The sequence below is a fragment of the Staurois parvus genome, unplaced genomic scaffold (assembly GCF_062004578.1).
Source record: "Staurois parvus isolate SC_StPar_1 unplaced genomic scaffold, SC_StPar_1.0 ptg000827l, whole genome shotgun sequence".
NCBI classification, from domain to species: domain Eukaryota; kingdom Metazoa; phylum Chordata; class Amphibia; order Anura; family Ranidae; genus Staurois; species Staurois parvus.
This window is the reverse complement of record NW_028318623.1, coordinates 6,445,154-6,469,057: the sequence shown is the minus strand read 5'-3', so window position 1 is coordinate 6,469,057 and position 23,904 is coordinate 6,445,154. Positions and strand designations below refer to the sequence as shown.

The following is a 23,904-nucleotide window of genomic DNA, read 5'->3' as shown; positions in this document are numbered from 1 at the left end:
TATAGGAGTGAGGGGGAGTGTTTTACTAGGGGGCGGGGTGTGTACTGGGCGGGACAAGGCTGATCGAGAAAGAGAAACTCTTCTTTCTCGATCAGCTCATCCTCGAGCTGACAGGGAAGTGACAGACAGCACAGCTACTGCAGCTGTGCTCTCTGTCACTGTTTGCCGCCAATCGCCGGGAGATAGCCGCTAAGGACCCGGCGACTGACATCTGCGGCGGTGATCCGCGGGACAAATAGGGCGGCGGCGCGCCTTGCGCGCCCTCTATTTGTTTACAAAACACACGTTTTAAAACAAGGTTTTGCCTGCGAGTGCCGCCCTGGCGCCGTATATCTACAGTGGCTGGGCGGCAAGTGGTTAAGCTCAGCGTTTAGAGGCAGAGAAAAAAAAACCCCTAATGGACTGAGTTTGGGTGGAGTTTTCTGGCAGAAAAAAAATCACTACCTGCTCCTAAACGTATGTACAAAAAATCTCTATATGAGCGTTTTTTTCTGCCGTATATGTACAGTGGCTGGGCGGCATGCAGTTAAAAAAAGTCCAACAATGCAGGTTCGCAGCATTTTACTGCATTTTGGTGCATTTTTACAGCTAAAAAACTCCTCTATAAACCCACTAGTCCTGGGTTTTTTTCCAGCCAAAAAACATTCCTGCCAAAAAATGTTGATTCCAGTCTATATGTGTATGAACACATAGGATAACATGCTGGGGGGTTTACGGGCTGTAGAAAAAAACATCAAAAGACAAAAACAGCCGCTGTAAAGACATCAAGTGGGCATGAGGACTTATAATGTTGAAGTTCTTTTGCATTATGTAAGTTAGGATTTCATTTTATTGATTTCTCTTTTAGTTCTCCTCGGTGTGTTGGTGGACATGTCCAGTGGAATGATGAGTATCCAGTTGATCCCTCCGTATCCAGTGACCCAGGGATCTGTCACTCTAAACATTACTGGGATTACTGATAGAATTCATGCTTGTTCTTGGTTTAAAGGACCAACTTCATCTCATGAGCATCAAATTCTTACCTATTTTCCTGGTGAACCCCTAGTTCCTGGGCCCCATTTCGGCCCTCGGATCACTGTATTTCCCAATGGATCATTGCAGATCTCCAACCTCCATAGCACAGACCGGGGGAATTACATAGTAAAGGTACAGACACGAAGCGCTCTGGAAAGCACTTTAGAACTGACTGTCTATGGTGAGTAATATTATGATGTTATAAAAAGACGCATTACTGAAATTGTGCAAAAAGGATGCTATTGGTCTTCGGCAACCAATCAGCATCTTCCAAATTTTTAAAAAGGGATTGAGTGTTAAATATTTCTTATTTATATTTCTTATTATTATTGTTCAGGATTTATATAGCACCAACAGTTTACAGAGTGATTTACAATATAAAGGGGGACAGTACAATTACAACACAGTTCAATACAGAAAGAGTAGGAGGGCCCTGCTCATTGAGCTTACAATCTAAATTTCCCATTTGTAAATGAAAACTCTTGGAGTCCCTTGCACAGCTCAGAGAGGGGGAGAAGGAATCAGCACCATAAGCCAGTTAGGTGTGTTGCAGTGCACAGGGTATGCTGATAGGAGGAGAGAGCAGAGTGACGCAGAGATGAGCTCATCAGTACGCTACTTTTCCTTTCACTGTCCAATCACATGAAGGGTTGGAGAGAAGACCTGTAAGTGAAAGAGACACTGCAACAGAAAAAGATCAGATACCCACCACTTCCAGGTGGGACTCTGCTGTGTGGCATAATTGTGTAAATATCAGGACAGAAATACACATTGTTCCTTTTGTATTTACATACCAACCATGTAATGCGCTACCCCATAAAATCTCTTGATTAAAAAAAAAATTAAAATAATTAAAAATTAAAATAAAATATATAAATATATATATATATATATATATATATATATATATCCTAAGTAATTAAATATGTACGTTAGTAAATCAAAAAAGTCCATAATGGTGTATATAGTCCATTGTCACAAATTTGGTGCTGTGCAAACAAATACCGTGCTGTCCCTCCTTTGAGTGTCATTTATCACTTTTTTACATTTTATTTTGTTTTCTTTTTGATATTTTCTTTTATATTACTTCATATTTAGGAATTGGGTGGGGACCATAGTAGTGCACCAAGCACCAGTACCCCTTACTATCATTTTGTATTTAGCTGTTGGTCTGGAGTTCAGCTTTAAATTGGGCTAAATTATTTGACTTTCTGTTGGACTCTTTGCTGATTTACAGATCGCAGTTTATTAACTTGAGTTTTGAGTTCTCATTATACTTAATTCTGTATCAAAATGTGCTAACAGGGGGTGCTGACCTACCTACCTATTCAGTGCTGGGAACATCTACGGCAAATCACATACATGTGGTTATTTCAAACATGGGCTGGGAGTCCATAGAGCACTCCGATCTATCTGTAAGAGGAGTCTATGGACAGCCATTGCTCACCTTCTTCTGAAAATGCTAGCTGCTTGGCTGTGTCTGGCTTTGTACTTCTCAAGCACAGATCTAGAGCAAGCATGTAGAAAATGGAAGTCAGAGAAAAGACAAATCTCCTTATTATAGTAGGTCTGTGTGTCCAATGGTGTGTTTAGGTTTTGTGCTGCCCTAGGCAACAGAAAAATTGTCTGCCCCCACAGACACCGACCAACACCACCGGAGAGAGCCGGACATTGACCAACACCCCTGCCCCCCCATATATAGATAGAAAGAAAGACACTCATCTGCACAGCTCTGAACATCCCTGGGAACGAGATTCAGACTCTACTTACACCATCAAGCAGCCTCTCTCAGATCCCACCTGGTTCCCATCACGCGTGTTCGTTCTTCCGTCTCTTCTTCTGAGGGGAGGTGCTGCCCCCCTGAAAAATGCTGCCCTAGGCAAGTGCCTTGTTTGCCTTGTGGTAAATACACCCCTGTATGTGTCAGATGTGTTAGGGCGTTCTCTTGTGGAGCATTGTTGCATTGTTGCATTCTATGGTGTTATTTATTTATTTATTATAGGTACTTATATAGCGCCGTCAATTTACACAGCACTTTACATATATATTGTACATTCACTTCAGTCCCTAACCCTCAAGGGGTGTACAATCTAAGGTCCCTAACTCACATTCATACATACACATACTAGGGCCAATTTAGACAGGAGCCAATTAACCTACCAGCATGTCTTTGGAGTGTGGGGGGAAACCAGAGTACTCGGAAGAAACCCACGCAGGCACAGGGAGAACATGCAAACTCCAGGCAGGAGGTGCCTGTGTTAAAGGACATTATGGCACATGGTAACATACACTGCATTAGGGTAACCCCCTCACAGCGAATGGGCTGAAGACACACCAAAGTGGATTTTAAAAAATCTATACGAACCTTTTTTAACCTCTTCCTTCTGTAGGCCATTATATGACGTCCTCGGGTTGAAGTGGTTATATCGGGAAGATGCCTGGTATCCCGGTATCAGATTATCCGAAGATGATTCCCTGTAAGGCAAAAGTGATTCACGTGGCTAAACAACTACTCGATGAGTTCTGCGGGTGGCACAAAGGGGTTCCCCACCCTCTAACCGCCACCTTTCCAGGGCTCTCTTGTCTGATTGCAGAGCCCAGGACTGCTTTCTATGGTTCTACACAGAGTGGGAGGAACACCATCAGTTCTTTTTTGTGTAGTGCCTCTGTTGCAACCGGTTGCAGCGATCCTGGGTCCCCGAAAACCGGAAGCCACAAGGATTTCCTCACTTCTAGTTTCGGCTCTTTGTTTACCTGGCCATTAGTGGGCAGGCAAGCAGCCGATCAGACCGATCTGATCAACTGCATTGGAGGCTAGAGAAACCAGATCTCTCCATAAAGAGGACCTGTCAAGGCCCATAATTTCACAAGGGATGTTGTTCATCCCTTGTGAAAACAGTTGATTAAAAAATAAATAAATAAAAAGACAGCGCAAAAAAAAGTTTCAAATAAAATAAATAACAAAAATAATAGTAACTTAAAAAATGTAAAGCTCCCACCCTGCCCTTAGAAGCGAAACCATATGTACAGTTGCAAGAAAAAGTATGTGAACCCCTTGGGATTACGTGGAGTTTTGCATGAATTGGGCATAAAAAGTGCTCTGAACGTCATCTAAGTCACAACAATAGAAGAACACAATCTGCTGAACATAATACTACACAAACATTAGATGTTGCCATGGTTTAATTGCACATAACATGTAAACATTCACAGTGCAGGGAGGAAAAAGTATGTGAACCTTTGGACTTAATAACTGGTTGACCCTCCTTTGGCAGCAATAACCTCAACCAAACGTTTCCTGTAGTTGCAGATCAGACCTGCACAACGATCTGGAGTCATTTTGGACCACTCCTCTTCACAAAACTGTTTCAGTGTAGCAATATTCTTGGGATGTCTGGTGTGAATCGCTCTCTTAAGGTCATGCCACAGCATTTCAATCGGGTTGAGGTCAGGACTCTGACTGGGCCACTCCAGAAGGCGTATTCTGTGCTGTTGCAGCCATTGTTTTGTTGAATTACTTGTATGCTTTGGGTCATTGTCCTGTTGCATCACCCATCCTCTGCGGAGCTTCAGTTGGCGGACACATGGTCGTACATTTTCCTGCAAAATGTCTTGATAAACTGTGGAATTCATTTTCCCATCAATGACAACAATCCGTCCAGCCCTGAGGCAGCAAAGCAGCTCCAAACCATGATGCTCCCTCCGCCATGTTTCACAGTGGGGATGATGTTTTGATGTTGGTGTGCTGGGCCTTTTTTTCTCCACACATAGTGTTGTGTGTTCTTCCCAAACAACTCCATCTTGGTTTCATCTGTCCACAGTATATTTTGCCAGTAGTGCTGTGGAACATCCAGGTGCTCTTTTGCAAACTTCAAACGTGCTGCAATATTCTTTTTGGACAGCAATGGCTTCCTCCGTGGTGTCCTCCCATGTACTCCATTCTTGTTTAATGTTTTCTTTATTGTAGATGTGTCAACAAAAATGTTAGCATGTGCCAGAGATTTCTGTAGGTCTTTAGCTGACACTCTGGGATTCTTCTTTACCTCATGTAGCATTCTGCGCTGTGCTCTTGCAGTCATTTTTACAGGACGACCATGCCTAGGGAGAGTAGCAACAGTGCTAAACTTTCTCCATTTGTAGACAGTCTGTCTTACCGTGGACACATGAACATCAAGGCTCAAGGAGATACTTTTGTAACCCTTTCCAGCTTCATGCAAGTCAACAATTCTTGATGGTAGGTCTTCTGAGAGCTCTTTTCTGGGAGGCATGGTTCACATCAGACAGTGCTTCTTGAAACCAGTAAACCCAAAACAGATGTGTGTTTTTTAAGGGCAGGACAGCTGTCAGCAACACATCCAATATCATCACGCTGACTGGAGTCAAGGTTGGCTCACTCCTGGCTTCAATTAGCTCTGGGAGAAGTCATTAAGCTAGGGCCTCACATACTTTTTCCTCCCTGCACTGTGAATGTTTACATGTTATGTGCAATTAAACCATGGCAACATCTAATGTTTGTGTAGTATTATGTTCAGCAGACTGTGTTCTTCTATTGTTGTGACTTAGATGACGTTCAGAGCACATTTTATGCCCAATTCATGCAAAACTCCACGTAATCCCAAGGGGTTCACATACTTTTTCTTGCAACTGTAAGTCCTGAACGCATATGTAAACAGTGATTGCACCACAGGTATCGTCGTGAATGTCAGAGTGAGAGCAATAATTCTAGCTCCAAACCTCCCTTGTAACTCTATCTATGTATGATGTAACATCATCTTTTATATTTTAACAAAAAAAATAGGCATTATATAGTGTTTGCTGTGCAAATACTGTGTGACATAAACAAATTGCAACACCCACCAATTTATTCTCTACGGTCTTTGCAAAAAAACAAAAACAAATTATATATATATATAAAAATATATATATATATATATATATATATATATATATATAAAATATATCTATGTATATTTATTATTGTTCTATTTATATTATACATACTGTATATGTATATCTATCTATCTAATCTATCTTAATCTATCTTAATCTATTTTATTCTATTTTATTCTCTCTCTCTCTCTCTCTCTCTCTCTCTCTCTCTCTCTCTCTCTCTCTCTCTCTCTCTCTCTCTCTCTCTCTCTCTATCTATCTATCTATCTATCTGTCTATCCTAGTTTGGGGGCTTTAATTCATTTTGTAGCACAAAATCACTGATTTTTATATGTATGTGAGAAATGTCAGAATTGGCCTGGGTGGAAAGTGATTAAGCAGAGCAGTGATCCACAAGGTATGGTATATGTTAGTTAGGGTATGCACTGCAGTGCTTTTGTCTTTACTGTACAATGCGTTTAGGTGCCATTCACAATAAGTGACACTGCAATGCATCGAACATAGAGCAGGTGCATTGCCATGTATTGTGGTAATAAATATTAATGTGTGCTCTTTAGCATGCATTACCACAGCACAAAAGTGTGAATGGGACCGAAATGTCAAAGAATCACCATGACAATCAAGAAACCAATATTTTTCCAAAGTAGAGGTCAGCAGTGGTGGTTTCTATATTTCTTGCACAACTGGAGTTATACAGTAGGTTATAAATCACCCAATAGGACACAATGGGGTCTATTTTTAAAACATTCGCTGCACGAATGTCATAAGTGTTCTTACCAGTTGGATGAAATGTCCCATTATTTTTTAAAAGATTAATGTATGCATCACCAACTTCATCTAGTGTCCAAAATGCAGTGTTACTAAGGAGAAAACTACACTGCATGTATAAGATTTTCACGAACAGGTTTACATGTGGACCTTCATCCAATAAAGTGATTCATTGGAACCTGGCTCCTCCCCCTCTCCTTAATTAAATTGAACATTTGATAATGGCTTGATAAAGGAGCAGTTATGCTTCAAAACATGTGGCCACCCTCCCCACGCTGCAACCCCCCCCACACACTTGTGACACTACGTCCAATCCTGCACAGTCCATGCACTCCAGGGTGGCTCCAGGATTTCTGGTTTTGTTTCTGGCATCCTAAAGAGCTCCTGAGCTTCTGAGGACACACTGAGGCCCAACATCAAACCACACTGGGTGGATAACATGCTCTTATCCTTACGCCTCTTGTGAATTGCCGCTTGTGATTTTTAATAAAGTATTTCCCTATATACTGCACTTAGTTGGCGCCTTCTGCTGTTTCCTTAATACATGTACAGATGTGCTGCATAGTTACATAGTTAGTCTGGCTGAAAAAAGACAAAAGTCCATCCAGTTCAGCCATTAACAAAAAAAAAAGTTATAATCCTATACCCACAGTTGATCCAGAGGAAGGCAAAAAAAAAACCAGCAAAGCATGATCCAATTTACTCCTGCAGGGGAAAAAATTGCTTCCTGATCCCCTGAGAGGCAATCGGATATTCCCTGGATCAACTTTACCTATAAATGTAAATCTCTTTTGGGTCCCAAAGGCCAGGCAGAACCATCTGCACATGTGCCAGATCTTTAAAGATGATGGCGGCCAGGATGGGATGGGGGGGGGGGTGCAAATTACAAGGATCTGAAGTTCCTCTTTAAACAGACCTGAAACCTCGATTAAAAACTGAATGCAGATTTGTTTAATGATTTCTGTAAAAAAATAATGTATTTAAGTTTACTTCAATATTGTTATGTTTTTGAATTTATAGTTTTATTTTAACTAACAGATCCAGTTTCAAAACCTATGATCACAGTATCTGAACTTGAGCCACAGGAAGATGACACAATCACCCTCACATGTGCCTCTTATAATGCTGAGAGAATAATATGGAGTAAAGATGGTGGCACTCTGCCCTCTGAGGCTATATTGACATCAAATAATAGGACTGTTACCTTCTCCAGGACCAGTCGTTCAGACTCAGGGGACTACCGGTGCAAGGCTGAGAACATGGTCAGTAAGAAGATCAGCGATTCCTACACACTGGCCATAGCTTGTGAGTACTAAGAATTTGTAATTGAGTACTTTCTCAGATGATCATGGTTGAGTATTTAAAGTGTAATTATGCATAAACTGTGAGAGAAATGAGTTCTGGGTTACTCAGTGATCAGAAGAGCAGTGGCCATGAAAGACAAGGCAAGCCTGAGTGAGCTTCTGTCCTGAGTTTGTATCCAGTGTAACAACCTCCTAGATATGAGCTAGGTTAGGTAAATGTAGTTCTCCTGTCAATCAGTGGTGCTGCTTGTAATTACTCTGGCTTCCTTGGAGTTTCATAGGCTATGGGTTTGGTTGCTTCCCCCTGTTTTCTGGAAACTAGTGGGCTGGGAGAGTCAAATCTACAGTATGAATATTTATTTGGTCCCAGGCATTCTCTGGGGGAGAATTCCCAGATGATGGCTGGTAGTGAGCATAAATAGTCTGAAACATGGAGCTGGTTGGTTCTTGTCCAGGAGGAGTAGATCACAGCCTAAAGGCTGCTGCTCTTCTGAGCAGTCCAGGTATGCTTCTTTTGCTCATCAAGGTCCTGGATGTTCTAGCCTGGGGGCCTACTCTTCTGAGCTCTGCTGCAGCTGACTGGGGGACTTCTTTTTTGAGGATCTTGTCTGAGGAGATCACAGGAGATACGTCTGGCAGATTTCGCAAGGAGACATCCAACTATCCAACGACCTTGGTGAGTGCAGACCAGTGGGCGAGATCTCAGTGACTGTGTGCTGCCACTATCCCTCTTGCATCAAAGTCAGTCTCTGCTTAAAAGTGGAAATTGTTCATGGTGTCCCTGTGTAGCTCAGACCATTTTCTGCTGTCACAAGAACTGTGATCAGAATCTTTAGGAGGAACACAGGTTTTCTCAAGTTGCTATTGAAATTTGCTGGGGTATCCCACAGTTTCCCTACACCCATCCAGGTTCATGTTTTTTCATTAAAGCATCAACAAACATACCCCTAGACTGATCATTGTGTTGGAAGGGTGACTGAGACTGTGTGCCTGGCTGCTAGCCCATCTACTGAGGAAAGAAGCTTGGTACCAAAACAGCGGTGCCTATAGGGGGTGAGTGCTGCACCAGTTTGGGCAGTGGGCAGCAATCTAAACTACGGAGACTGTGAGGTTGAGAAAAACTGAGGATTGTATGTGGGCTTAATCCCAATTAAACGTGAGCATGGCCTTGAGAACCTCGGCCTGGTGGCAATGGCCCTGATATGGCAGCAAATTTGGCAAATTGGCTGGAAATAATATCAGTTGTTTCTTCTTTTTTTTTCTTGCAAGTTACCAAAAAATGCAAATGCACAAAGTTTTCTTGTCACCATTGTATTTTTACCACTCTTTGACTAATGGGGCCCTGTTGTGATCTCATAATAGGCATGGTACAGTGCAATTTTGAGAGTAAAACATATACTGTTGGTTTGGGCTCTCTGTCGGTTGTGGATCTGGCACAGTAGACCCCTGCAACCAGTCTCTGTCTTCTGGAGTCAACAGTGTCATCATGATCTGCAGCTCTGGGCACAGTGCCTTAGTGGCTCTCCATCTCCCTACGTGTTTCCCTCAGCATGGTCTCTTCTCTTCCTATCAGATCTGATGGGTGAGGCTAAAGTTTCCACCAGAGTTCTGTTTTTTATGGTCATCCCCAAGATGGCCGCTCCCTCCATCTATGCTGGGGACACTTTCTCCTCAGTCCTGGAGTCAGTAAGTGGAGTAAAGTTCACATGGTCATTGTAAGTCCTTCTCTGTCTCTTCCTGCAGCTCATAGTCCTATTCTAAAGCTGGAGACATAAAGCAGAAGTGTAGCTGCACACGTCCAGGACAAGTGTCTCCCAACATTTAAAGAGCTGTGGTTCGGCTACTAAACATGTGAGAGTCATAGAGTTCTAATTTGTTTTTCGATTGAAAATTTCATTTTCAAGATCTGGATGTATCCGAGTCTCCAAATGGACACAAAAATGAATGGCAACAAATCCTAAAAAAGCTATACCAAAATTAAAAAGTGCATTTGTTTCATTCATTTCATTTGGATGACGTCACATGATGCGATAGTAGTAGAGGTGTAGCTGCACATGTCCAGGACATGTGGCTCCCAACATTTAAAGAGCTGTGGCCCAGTTACTAAACATGTGCAATTCATTTAGTTCTGATTCGTTTTTCGAATGAAAATTTAATTCTCAAGATCTGGATGTATCCGAGTCTCCAAATGGACACAAAAATGAATGGCAACAAATCCGAAAAAAGCTATACCAAAATTACAAAGTGCATTTGTTTCATTCATTTCATTTGGATGACGTCACATGATGTGATAGTAGTTCAGGTCCATAGGGAAATTAATAAAATTTTTGAATTTGTTCGATAATTCGGATTCGGATAACGAATGGATCTGAATTTTGCTCCTTTCGTTGATTTAGACGAACATGATGCCAGTCAATATATCCAATCAGCTCATGTCTTTTCACTTGGTGGGTTGGACTAGCATCTGAAAATATTGAATCTGTTTGATTTGATAACATATCACATATACAGTGATCTTCCAGAAAAAACTGCTAAATTTTTTGAATTCACCCGGACCAACACATATATATGGAACAAATGCCGAAGACACTAAACAAATTCCAAAAACGAATCAGGTCAACATAACTAATAAGAAGCAAAGAAATTCTTCAATAATGAATGTATCTGAAACAAAACAAAAATTTTCAGCCTGTACATATCTACAGGCTACACATATACTGTAATTGAGTGAACTTCTGCAATTTCCCCAGAATATGTTGCCTCCACCAATTAAAGGGCCACTGGCCGGGCTACAGATATGTTTGAGAGGCCTGCCACCCTTACTGACAAGCTCAGCACTGCTACATAAAATGAATTTTACAGTTACTGTATATATAAAGTAATTTATGACATTAAAGGTAATGTGTAGTGATTTTTTCCATTTTTTATATAGTTTTTAATTATTAATTTATAGTCAGGACTAAAAAATATAATGTCTTTAAATTTTCTAATATTATAACAGATGGTCCAGAAAACGTGAGCATCGTAGGTTCCTCCCAGGTGACCACTGCTTCTGTCATGTCATTGATATGTGTTGCGGATTCTGTTCCCGTCTCCATCTATAGCTGGCAATTAAATGAAAGGAACCTCACACTCCATCACAATCACACACTCCTCATTGAGCAGATCACCTCAAAGAATGAAGGAAATTACACATGTGAAGTGAAGAACTTGGTAACAAAGAGCTCCGCCAGTGCCTCCATGTTTATTACAGTGATGGGTAAGTTCTAAGATATAAGGATCAGTTCACAAAGTGATAACATTTGCTATTTGCCATAACACACATTAGGAAACTGAATCACAAAGTTGTATTTTTTGGGGTTTTTTTTATTACAAATAATAACTTCTAACCATCATCTATGGACAATTTCCTCTGTATCTTGTCGAAAACAGAAAACATAGATGACAACTGTCCGAGATTAGCCGGGACAGTCCTGCAACTTGGCCCTCTGTCCCATGAACGTTGTGTCCCGGGTCATATCTATGTCCATTTATCATGAACACAGTTTTAATAAAGACCTAGACTCTTCTGTGATGTTTTTAACCCTTTGAGGACCAAGGGACGTATTTGTCCCATGTTTTTAATTGCCTGTATCATCTGATTAAGAACTTAAAATACTTTTTTTTTTTTGGTTTGAGTCAAAATATTAGTTCTTATCAACAAATGGATCTAGTTTTTTGCTGGGACAGTCCTGCAACTTGGTCCTCTGTCTCATGAACGCTGTGTCCCGGGTCATATCTATGTCCATTTATCATGAACACAGTTTTAATAAAGACCTAGACTCTTCTGTGATGTTTTTAACCCTTTGAGGACCAAGGGATGTATTTGTCCCATGTTTTTAATTGCCTGTATCATCTGATTAAGAACTTAAAATACTTTTTTTTTTTTTGGTTTGAGTCAAAATATTAGTTCTTATCAACAAATGGATCTAGCTTTTTGCCAATTATTTCATGAAATGGCTTAGTTACAGCAACTGAAGTGTACGAACTTTAAAAACAAAAAATGGATTCTTTTGGCGTTCCGTAATCTTATGGTCCTCAAAGGGTTAAGGGTGTTTTTGATTTTCACATTTCACAAAGGAGAAGTTGAGAAGGTGAAGGTCAAAGCTCTTTTGGTTATACTTCTCTTCTGGGTTACAGAAGTGAAGTTCTGCACTACTGTGACCCAGATTCAGCTAACAGTGGGGTAAAGACTGCTGTCAGTTGACGTCACAGACCCGGTCCAGGCTCTGCAGAGATCCCGACAATAATTTTGGGATCCACCCAGATGCCTGACTGGCAGCTGTCTCAGCTTCTCAGCACGCGGCTGAGAGCTAGAACCAGCCGCTCCCATCTCCTCCACAGTCCAGCACTCCAGCAAGCACAGTGCGGTGACTGAAAGTGATGACAGAAAGAGGTTGGGCATCTGCCCACTCACCAATCCTGTAGATAGCATGGCCTCCTCAGAAAAAGAGTTCTTGAACAGGCTCTTGACTGTCTGAAGAGAATGTAGAGTTACATTCTGACAGCCTATCAGTGAGGTGAGCAGAGATGTCTGTGTGGAGAAGGACAGTCCCGGTGCAGAGAAGGACTGATGCGATCCTGGTGCGGCGATTGGCGTCACAGCTATGCAGAACTGTTGCCCAGGATCAGGCCCACAGACTTTTTCTTGAGAAGAACTGCAGTCTCCCTGCATCCAGCTTTGAATACCTTCCAAGAGCGCACGTTCGCCCCTTGAAATAGAATATATCTTCTCTCCCAGAAACCATCTGGTATGCGCAGTTCGTTCAGTACTCGGGAATACAGTATGCATTGACTATTGGACTACAGATCCCAAGATCCTCTGCTGTAGGAGAATTGGATCAACTCTGCTAAAAGGAAGGGATGTAGCTGCCCTAGTGCTGGGCACTAATGAAAAAGACGTAATTATAATCCCATCTGTAAGTGTCCCTGAATTACATAGTGACATGGCCGGCACTTGGATACTTATAAAAAACACAAAAGTACTTCTTTGGGTCTTTGAAAAACGGATAGTGCCGCAAAGACATCTGCCCGCCTACTTTCCTCCCGGCATCACTCCCAGGTCCTGTGTTTGTAGGGTCTGGCTCTCCATTACCCAGCTCATCGATCGCTGCAGGTCTTTGTTGCTGTGCTGCGGCTGTTGCTGTCCACCTTGATGCTGCTGTCCCATTGCCTTTGTGTAAAATAGTTTTTTATTGTTTGAATAAATGTTGGCATCAGGGGCTGACTGACCATTTGAAAACTTAGGCACTGCCCAAGGGCCCGGGGTCAGTAGGGGGCCCCATGAGATGCCCCTGGTACCTTTTTTATAGGCTTTTTTGAGTTTGGGCAAGGACACAGGGGCCCCATGATCCCCTATTGCCTGGGGGCCCCATGAGTTGTCAGTCTGCCCTGGTTGGCATTTACTGATTCAGTGCCTTGGCACCTCTGTTTCCTTTACAAATGGCTTGCTAGATGATCTGATCTCAATAAACTGAAGTATGATTACAGTCATATCAGACATATGGAACATGCTTAAGAAAACCTGTGCCCACTGAGGGCAAAGCAGAAGGTTTGCTTTTATGTCCAATCCACAAGCAATACATACTTACCTTTCCTTCGCCCCCCATGTAGCAAACTCCTAGCTAGGTTGCTAAGAGGTAGAAGCAAATTTACAATCACAGCGGCCTTTTACCATGTGATCAGCTGTGTCCAATGACACAGCTGATCACAAAATACATACAGTTGCTGGTTATTGTCAGCACTTTCCTCATGCTCTCACAGCTTGAGGAAAGTACTGCAGATAAACTGAAAGTGTCACAGAGGACATCTGCCCTGATTATCAGTGCAGCCTCAAAAGTGCCCATCAGTGCCGCCCAGCGGTGCTGCGAAGCAGTGGCATCAGTGCCGCCAGTTAATGTCCATCAGTGCCACCAATCAGTACCCATCATTGCCACCTATCCGTGCCCATAAGTACTGCATATCAGTGCGGAATCATCAGTGCCTCCTCATCGATTCCCACCAGTGCCGCCTCATCAGTTCTGCCTCATAAGTGCCCATCAGTGCTGCCTATAATTCCCCATCAATGATGCATATCAGTGCAGCCTCATCAACGCACATCAGTGCTGCCTATCAGTTCTGCCTCATCAGTGCCCATCAGTGCTGCCTATCAGTTCTGCCTCATCAGTGCCCATCAGTGCTGCCTATCAGTTCTGCCTCATCAGTGCCCATCAGTGCTGCCTATCAGTTCTGCCTCATCAGTGCCCATCAGTGCTGCCTATCAGTTCTGCCTTATCAGTGCCCATCAGTGTAGCCTATAATTACCCATCAGTGCTGCCTATCAGTGCAGCCTCATCAACGCATATCAGTGAGGGAGAAAATGTACCTGTTTGCAAAAATGTATTTATTTTTTAAATTTTTTGCTTTTTTTTCTTTATAGTGCTAAAAATAAAACAACCCAGTGGTAATTAAATATCATCAAAAGAAAGCCCTATTTGTGTGCAAAATATGATAAAAATTTTCATATGGATATAGTGTTGCATGACGGTGCAATTGTCATTCAAAGTGCGACACCACTGAAAGCTGAAAATTGGCCTGCGCAGGAAGGGGGTAAAAGTGCCCGATAGGCAGGGGCGGACTGACCATTTGAAAACTCGGGCACTGCCCGAGGGCCCGGGTCAGTAGGGGGCTCCATGAGATGCCCCTGGTACCTTTTTCATAGGCTTTTTTGAGTTTGGACAAGGACACAGGGGCCCCATGATCCCCTATTGCCTGGGGGCCCCATGAGTTGTCAGTCCACCCCTGCCGATAGGCGAGGGGTTAAGAGAGAATGAACCTTGTCTGTACTGCGTTTGCAGTTCTTCATTATCAGCTGCAAAGTAGATTTGAACACCATCTGTTCTAACAAAGGGTTAAAAATGTGGACGCTACCGTCCTGCGTTGTATGTATTAACAGGGTAGCTCACCCTGTGTGGGGGCAAATACACTGCAAGACTTTCCAGAAATTCATAGAATCAGTCATCACACCTAAACATTTAAAAAGTAAGAAGTATTAAAAAAAATGTAGGTATTGTATGCTGTGTGACCACATTACATAGATATAGGGGTTGATTTACTAAACCTGGAGAGCGCAAAATCTGGTGCAGCTCTGCACAGAAACCAATCAGCTTCCAGGCTATTTTGTTGAAGCTTAATTGAAAAAGCTGACGATAGAAGCTGATTGGCTACTATTCACCAGATTTTGAACTCTTTAGTTTTAGTAAATCAATCGTAAACCGTATCGTGGGGTTTTCTCTAATTTGATAGCCAAAAGTGGAAATACCCTTTATCCTGGGTTCACACTGATACAGTGAGGAATTTGCAGCGTTTTCAGTGCGAATTCCACACCGCATCAGAATGGCACCCCGTTTCTGCGAACCGCTGCGGGTGTGTATGTTCAGTTAACAACACCCTGAAATTGGTCCGCAAAACGCGGTGCGATGTGCAGAATCGGATCACATAGGTGTGAATTCCCATGCGATCTGATTCTAGTGCGGACCCGAAAAAGGGTCCTGCATGTTTTTGGTGCGGGTGCGGTGCGATTTGAGCCATACAAAATGTACGAATCCGATCGCACCGCACACAATTCGCATGTGATTTGCACAGGAATGCGGTGCGGTTCCTGTGCGAATCACTTGTGATGTACAGCACCGCATATATGTGAACCCAGCCTGAAGGATGAATTCCATTCCAGCTCTCAATAGCTTACTGCATCTAAAGCATTTTCATATCATATAGCCATATACAGCCCTGCAGTCTATTTTATTTGCTATGTGAAAAACAATTGAATGTAATACTCTGTTTTCTTCTAGAATCTGGTTTTACAATGGAGGTATTAGCTGGCATCGTCAGTGGCGCAGGGCTGGCCTTTGTGTTGATCATTATTGTAGTTGCTATGATGTGCAAAAGATGTTCCTCTCCAGCAAAGACAGAACAGACACGTATGTGTACATTGTGCTACCACCAAGCTTAAAGATAACCTGTTCTCTGCAAAGCAGGAGGTTCACTGAAATTTGACCTATCATCAGACATATACTATATTGCCAAAAGTATTGGGCCAGCCCTCCAAATCATTGGATTCAGGTGTTCCAATCACCTCCATGGCCACAGGTGTATAAAATCATCACCTAGGCATGCAGACTGCTTCTACAAACATTTGTGAAAGAATGGGTCGCTCTCAGGAGCTCAGTGACTCCAAGCGTGGTCCCGTGATAGGTTGTCACCTGTGTAATAAGTCCATCCGTGACATTTCCTGGCTACTAAATATTCCACGCTCAACTGTTAGTGGGATTATAACAAAGTGGAAGCAACTGGAAACAACAGCAACTCAACCACCAAGTGGTAGGCCACGTAACATGACAGAGCGGGGCCAGTGCATGCTGAAGCACACAGTGCACAGAAGTCGGTTGAGGTCGGGACCAGTCAAGTTCCTCCACCCCAAACTCACTCATCCATGTCTTTATGGACCTTGCTTTGTGCACTGTCATGTTGGAACAGGAAGGGGCCATCCCCAAACTGCTCCCACAAATTTGGAAGCATGAAATTGTCCAAAATGTTTTGGTATGCTGACGCCTTAAGAGTTCCCTTCACTGGAACTAAGGGGCCAAGTCCAACCCCTGAAAAACAACCCCACACCATAATCCCCCTCCACCAAACTTTACTCTTGGCACAATGCAGTCAGGCAAGTACCGTTCTCCTGGCAACTGCCAAACCAAGACACGTCCATTGGATTGCCAGACAGAAAAGTGAGATTGGTCACTCCAGAGAACACGTCTCTACTGCTGTAGAGTCCAGTGGCAGCGTGCTTTACACCACTGCATCCAACACTTTGCATTGCACTTGGTGATGTAAGGCTTGGATGCAGCTGCTCGGCCATGGAAACCCATTCCATGAAGCTCTCTACGCACTGTTGTGCTAATCTGAAGTCCACACGCAGTTTGGAGGTCTTTAGGTACTGACTCTGCAGACAGTTGGAGACTTCTGCGCACTGTGCGCTTCAGCGTGCGATGACTCCGTTCTGTCATTTTACGTGGCTCACCACTTGGTGGCTGAGTTGCTGTTGTTCACAGTTGCTTCCATTTTGTTACAATACCACTAACAGTTGAGCGTGGAATATTTAGTAGCCAGGAAATGTCACGGATGGACTTATTGAACAGGTGGCAACCTATCACGGGACCACGCTTGGAGTCACTGAGCTCCTGAGAGCGACCCATTCTTTCACAAATGTTTGTAGAAGCAGTCTGCATGCCTAGGGGCTTGATTTTATACACCTGTGTCCATAGAGGGGATTGGAACACCTGAATCCAATGATTTGGAGGGGTCTCCCAATACTTTTGGCAATATAGTGTATATACAGTGCTTTGAAAAAGTATTAATACCCCTTGAAATTTTCCAAATTTTGTCATGTTACAACCAAAAATGTAAATGTATTTTATTGGGATTTTATGTGATAGACCAACACAAAGTGGCACATAATTGTGAAGTGCAAGGAAAATTATGTGGTTTTCAAAATTTTTTACAAATACATATCTGAAAAGTGTGGCGTGTATTTGTATTCAGCCCCCCAGAGTCAATACTTTGTAGAACCACCTTTTGCTGCAATTAAAGCTGCAAGTCTTTTTGGGGATGTCTCTACCAGCTTTGCACATCTAGAAAGGGACATTTCTGCCCATTCTTCTTTGCAAAATAGCTCAAGCTCTGTCAGATTGGATGGAGAGTGTCTGGGAACAGCAATTTTCAAGTCTTGCCACAGATTCTCCATTGGATTTCGGTCTGGACTTTGACTGATCCATTCTAACACATGAATATGCTTTGATCTAAACCATTCCATTGTAGCTCTGGATGTTTCGGGTCGTTGTCCTGCTGGAAGGAGAACCTCCACCCCAGTTTTAAGTCTTTTGCAGACTCTATCAAGTTTTCTCATAAGATTTCCCTGTATTTGGCTCCATCCATCTTCCCATCAACTCTGCCCAGCTTCCCTGTCCCTGCTGAAGAAAAGCATCCCCACAACATGATGCTGCCACCACCATGTTTCATGATGTGTTCAGGGTGATGTGCAGTGTTCACAATGTTACATTTTGGTCTCATCTGACCAGAGCACCTTCCACATGTTTTCTGTGCCCCCCACATGGCTTCTTTTCACAAACTGCAAATGGGACTTATGGCTCTCTTTCAACAATGGCTTTCTTCTTGCCACTCTTCCATAAAGGCCAGATTTGTGGAGTGCACAACTAATAGTAGTCCTGTGGGCAGATTCTCTGCAGCTCCTCCAGAGTTCCCATGGGCCTCTTGGCTGCTTCTCTGTTTAATGCTCTCCTTGCCCGGCCTGTCAATTTAGGTGGATGGCCACGTCTTGGTAGGTTTGCAGTTGTGCCATACTCTTTCCATTTTCAGATGATGGATTGAACAGTGCTCTGTGAGATGTTAAAAGCTTGGGATTTTTTTTTTATATCCTAACCCTGCTTTAAACATCTCCAAAACTTTATCCCTGACCTGTCTGGTGTGTTCCTTGGCCTTTATGATTCTGTTTGTTCACTAATGTTCTCTAACAGATCTCTGAGGGCTTCACAGAACAGCTGTATTTACACTGAGATTAAATTACACACAGATGGACTCTATTTACTAATTAGGTGACTTCTGAAGGCAATTGGTTCCACTAGATTTTAGTTAGGGGTATCAGAGTAAAGGGGGCTGAATACAAGCTGGTAAAGTCATACCCAAAAAGACTTACAGCTGTAATTGCAGCAAAAGGTGGTTCTGCAAAGTATTGACTCAGGGGGGCTGAATACAAATGCATGCCACACTTTTCAGGTTATTAATTTGTAAAAAAGTTTTGAAAACCATTTATCATTTCCACTTCAAGGCACTGTGTGTGTGTGTGTGTGTATATATATATATATATAGATATGTATACACAGTGCTCAGCATAAATTAGTACACCCCAACAAATTTATCAGAAAACCTTACTTTCCTTTCAGAATCAACATTTTCTATGGGACACTATACTACAAAATACTCCCACAAATGCAGGCCACTGATTGCAAACAAGATTTGTTAATTTGCACACACAAAAGTATTTTTTCTAACAAATTCATTCAAGACCATGTTGCAAAAATGAATACACCCCAATGAAAGTCTTAGAAGCAAAGCTACATTTTAGACAACAAAATCCTAATTAACAAGAATTCAACTACAGGTGAGATTAATTTTTCATTAAACAGGTGTCCAGCAGACAGTTGATTATAAAAGGGCGTTACTTAACAAAGAAAACCCCTCCCATTTCATGCTGTCAGCAATGGCACCAAATGGAACAGAAATGTCACATGGCCTGAGAAAGAAAATAAATTCATTACACAAGAAAGGTGAAGGCTACAAGAAGATCAGCAAAGCTTTACTTATCCGTCCGAATACTGTAGCAAAAGTGATACAAAAATTTAACAAAGATGGAACTGAAGCCATCTCACAGAGACGTCCAGGCCATCCACGGAAGTTAACACCTCGACAAGAGCGTCTTCTGATGAGAAGGGTTGAAGAAAATCGCCATGCAAGTTCACTTCAGTTAGCTAAAGAAGATAAAAGCCAAACTGGGGTAATTGTTTCCCATGACACAATACAGCGTATACTGCAGAGGAATGGCATGCGAGGGTGTTGTCCACGAAGGAAGTCTTTCCTAAAGCCCATGCACAAAAAAGCCCGCCTAGAGTTTGCCAGGGCCCATGCTTAAAAATAAGAAGACTATTGGGACTCTGTACTCTGGAGTGATGAGACCAAGATAAATGTTTTTGTAACTGATGGCTTCAAAATGGTATGGCGATGCAAAGGTGAGGAGTACAAAGAGAAATGCATGGTGTCTACAGTGAAACATGGTGGTGACAGTGTACTTCTGTGGGGCTGCATGAGTGCTGCTGGTGTCGGGGAGCTGCATCTCATTGATGGCATCATGAATTCACAGATGTACTGGTCTATATTGAAAGAGAAGATGCTACCATCACTCTGTGCCCTCGGTCGTCGTGCACTTTTCCAACTTGACAATGATCCAAAACATATATCTAAGGCCACTGCTGTATTTCTGAAGAAGAACAGGGTGACAGTGATTCAGTGGCCAAGTATGTCTCCTGATCTGAACCCAATCCAACACCTATGGGGAATTCTGAAGAGACAAGTTGAGCATCACTCTCCATCCAGCATCCAGGATCTAACAGAGGTCACTCTTGCACAATGGAAACAGATCGATTTTGCAATATGTCGCCAACTTGTTCATTCCATGCCTAGAAGACTTGGTGCTGTTCTTACAAATCATGGAGGTCTTACAAAATTCTAGATGTAGTAATTTCTGTTGGGGGGTGTATTCATTTTTGCATCAACTAATTTGGAGTAAAACTGAAGATTTTGTAACCTAAGTTATATTATTTACCTTACTTTCATGTAATGAGCTAAACAAATGTTCTATAAAACTCAGTTTTGTAAAAATTTTGGAAATTGTTCTTGTGTTCATTGAGATATTGATTAAAATCTTACTTTTCGAAAGGGGTGTACTCACTCATTTATGCTGAGCACTGTACAGTGTATATATACTATACAGTATATATATTTTTTGTATTATTTTTTTCCTTATAGATAATCAAATGACTTCTGTTCTCTGCATAAGGGTCTTAGAGAGGTGGGGGTGGAGACTCCTTGTGAGGATAGAGGGATGTGGCAGCAGCAGCTTGAGCAGAGCATAGACAGTGTCCTATGTAAAACGCAGAGACAGAAATACACTGTGATGAGCTGTGCATGGGGGTGTGCCAGCAGGAGGTCGAGAAACAGCAGTACATAGTTTTCATTCTTCCCTGTTTGTCCTATAAGGCTGCATAACCCCTGACCCTCTGTCTGGACAGCACTGATTTGATTGGCCCTGTGGTGATCATATACATAAAAAAAATCCTCTATAGCAATACACACTATACTGAGCTTGTACAGCTTGCCCCCAAGGCTCTGTCCTATTAGCAGATGGATTGGGGACAGTAGAAGAAGGGGAGGATCAGAGAATAAAGGATCAAACATCCTTTTTACACAATGTGGAGGATTAACCCCTTTGGTTCCACAGTGAGTATAACCAGCATGCTTTACTGCATATACAGACTGATTTTACTGTTGTGGGTTTAGTAACACTTTAATATCACTTTATTAACTCACCAATAATAGTATACAAGTCCCAAAGGCTGAAATATTGTGGTTCCAGAAGATATTGATTGGTTCTTTAAGTAACTGACAAATAAATACATGTCTGATTAATTTCAGAGCAAGGGAAGGAACATGAAACCTGCAAAGAAGTCCCAGGGGAGGCGCTTTATACAAGTATGGTAAGCAACTCAATTCTTGTTGGTAGCAATAGTTGAAGTCGTAGGTTTACTTCACTTTTAGAAGAACTCATTTCTGTATATTCCATATATGTGCGTTTGATACATTTTCTAACAAAGTTGCTAACCTTATTTATCATTTTATACAGTCAAGAAACAATAAATCGCCTCAAAAAGGAAGAGTCACCTGCATCACATACATTCACCGACCCTTTATTAGGTCCTCCTTGCTAGTACCAGGTTGGACCCCCTTTTGCCTTCACAGCTGCCTTCACTCTTCGAGGCAAGGTGTTGGAAACATTCCTCAGATATTTTGGTCCATATTGACATGAGTTACTGTTACATAGTTAGTTTGGCTGAAAAAAAGACAAAAGTCCATCCAGTTCAACTATTAAAAAAAAAAAAAGTTATAATCCTACACCCACAGTTGATCCAGAGGAAGGCAAAAACAACCAGCAAAGCATGATCCAATTTGCTCCTGCAGGGGAAAAAAATTCCTTCCTGATCCCCTGAGAGGCAATCAGATATTCCTTGAATCAACTTTACATATAAATGTTAGTATCCAGTTATATTCTGTGTATCTAAGAAAGAATCCAGGACTTTCCTACAGCAATCCACTGAGCTGGCCAGAACCAACTCTTGAGGGAGTCTATTCCACATTTTCACAGCTCTTACTGTGAAGAAACCTTTCAATATTTGGAGATTAAATTTATTTTCCTCCAGACGTAAAGCGTGCCCCCTTGTCCTCTGTGATGACCTCAGGGGGAATAACTCTACACCGAGTTCACTATATGAACCTCTGATGTATTTATACATGGAGATCATATCCCCCCCTTATGTATTATACATGGAGATCATATCCCCCCTTATGTATTATACATGGAGATCATATCCCCCCTTATGTATTATACATGGTGATCATATCCCCCCTTATGTATTATACATGGAGATCATATCTCCCTTATGTATTATACATGGAGATCATATCCCCCCTTATGTATTATACATGGAGATCATACCCCCCCTTATGTATTATACATAGAGATCATATCCCCCCCCTATGTATTATACATGGTGATCATATCCCCCTTATGTATTATACATGGAGATCATATCCCCCCTTATGTATTATACATGGAGATCATATCCCCCCTTATGTATTATACATGGAGATCATATCCCCCCTTATGTATTATACATGGAGATCATATCCCCCCCCCCTTATGTATTATACATGGAGATCATATCCCCCCTTATGTATTATACATGGTGATCATATCCCCCTTATGCATTATACATGGGGATCATATCCCCCCTTATGTATTAGACATGGAGATCATATCCCCCCCTTATGTATTATACATGGTGATCATATCCCCCTTATGCATTATACATGGGGATCATATCCCCCCTTATGTATTAGACATGGAGATCATATCCCCCCCTTATGTATTATACATGGAGATCATATCCCCCTTATGTATTATACATGGAGATCATACCCCCCCTTATGTATTATACATGGTGATCATACCCCCCTTATGTATTATACATGGAGATCATATCCCCCCCTTATGTATTATACATGGAGGTCATATCCCCCTTATGTATTATACATGGAGATCATATCCCCCCTTATGTATTATACATGGAGATCATATCCCCCCTTATGTATTATACACGGTGATCATATCCCCCCTTATGTATTATACACGGTGATCATATCCCCCCTTATGTATTACACATGGAGATCATATCCCCCTTATGTATTATACATGGAGATCATATCCCCCCTTATGTATTATACATGGAGATCATATCCCCCCTTATGTATTATACATGGAGATCATATCCCCCCTTAATCTCCTCTTCTCAAGAGAGAATACATTCAGTTCCTCTAATCTTTCCTCATATCTGAGCTCCTCCATGCCTCTTATCAGTTTGGTTGCCCTTCTCTGTACTTTCTCCAGTCCCCCAATGTTCTTTTTGTGAATTGGTGCCCAAAACTGAACTGCATATTCCAGATGAGGTATTACTAATGATTTGTACCGGGGGAAATGATATCTCTCTCTCTGGAGTCTATACCTCTCCTAATACAAGAGAGGATTTTGCTCGCTTTAAAAGCCGAAGCTTGGCATTGCTGCCATTATTAAGCTTGTGATCTACCAGAACTCCCAGATCCTTCTCCACCATTGACCCCTCAGTTGTACCCCCCCTAGTATGTATGATGCATGCATATTCTTAGCCCCCGAGTGCAGAACCTTACATTTATCAACAATAAACCTCATTTGCCACATAGTTGCCCAATTACACAGAGCATTGAGGTCGGCTTGTCAGTTGGAGACATCCTGTAAGGACGTTATTCCCCAGCACAGCTTGGTGTCATCTGCAAAGACTGAAATGGGATTTATAATCCCAGACCCTATATGGTTTATAAATATATTTAAAAGTAAGGGTCCCAACACTGAGCCTTGGGGTACACCACTGACACCCCTAGACCATTCAGTATGAATCATTAACCACTACTCTCT

General features: G+C 42.1%; 1 protein-coding gene across 1 annotated transcript in view; it reads left to right on the top strand.

Annotated features, from left to right (window-relative positions):
• The first annotated feature begins 855 nt into the window (after positions 1-855).
• LOC149443884 (cell adhesion molecule CEACAM1-like) overlaps positions 856-23,904 on the top strand; it is a 28,577-nt gene continuing 5,528 nt past the window's right edge. The window contains exons 1-5 of the mRNA XM_089655215.1: positions 856-1,195; positions 7,711-7,977; positions 10,978-11,235; positions 15,845-15,973; positions 21,315-21,376. Of these exons, the coding sequence (XP_089511341.1) occupies positions 871-1,195; positions 7,711-7,977; positions 10,978-11,235; positions 15,845-15,973; positions 21,315-21,376 (1,041 nt within the window). The 5' untranslated portion in view covers positions 856-870. The remainder of the gene's footprint in view (positions 1,196-7,710; positions 7,978-10,977; positions 11,236-15,844; positions 15,974-21,314; positions 21,377-23,904) is intronic.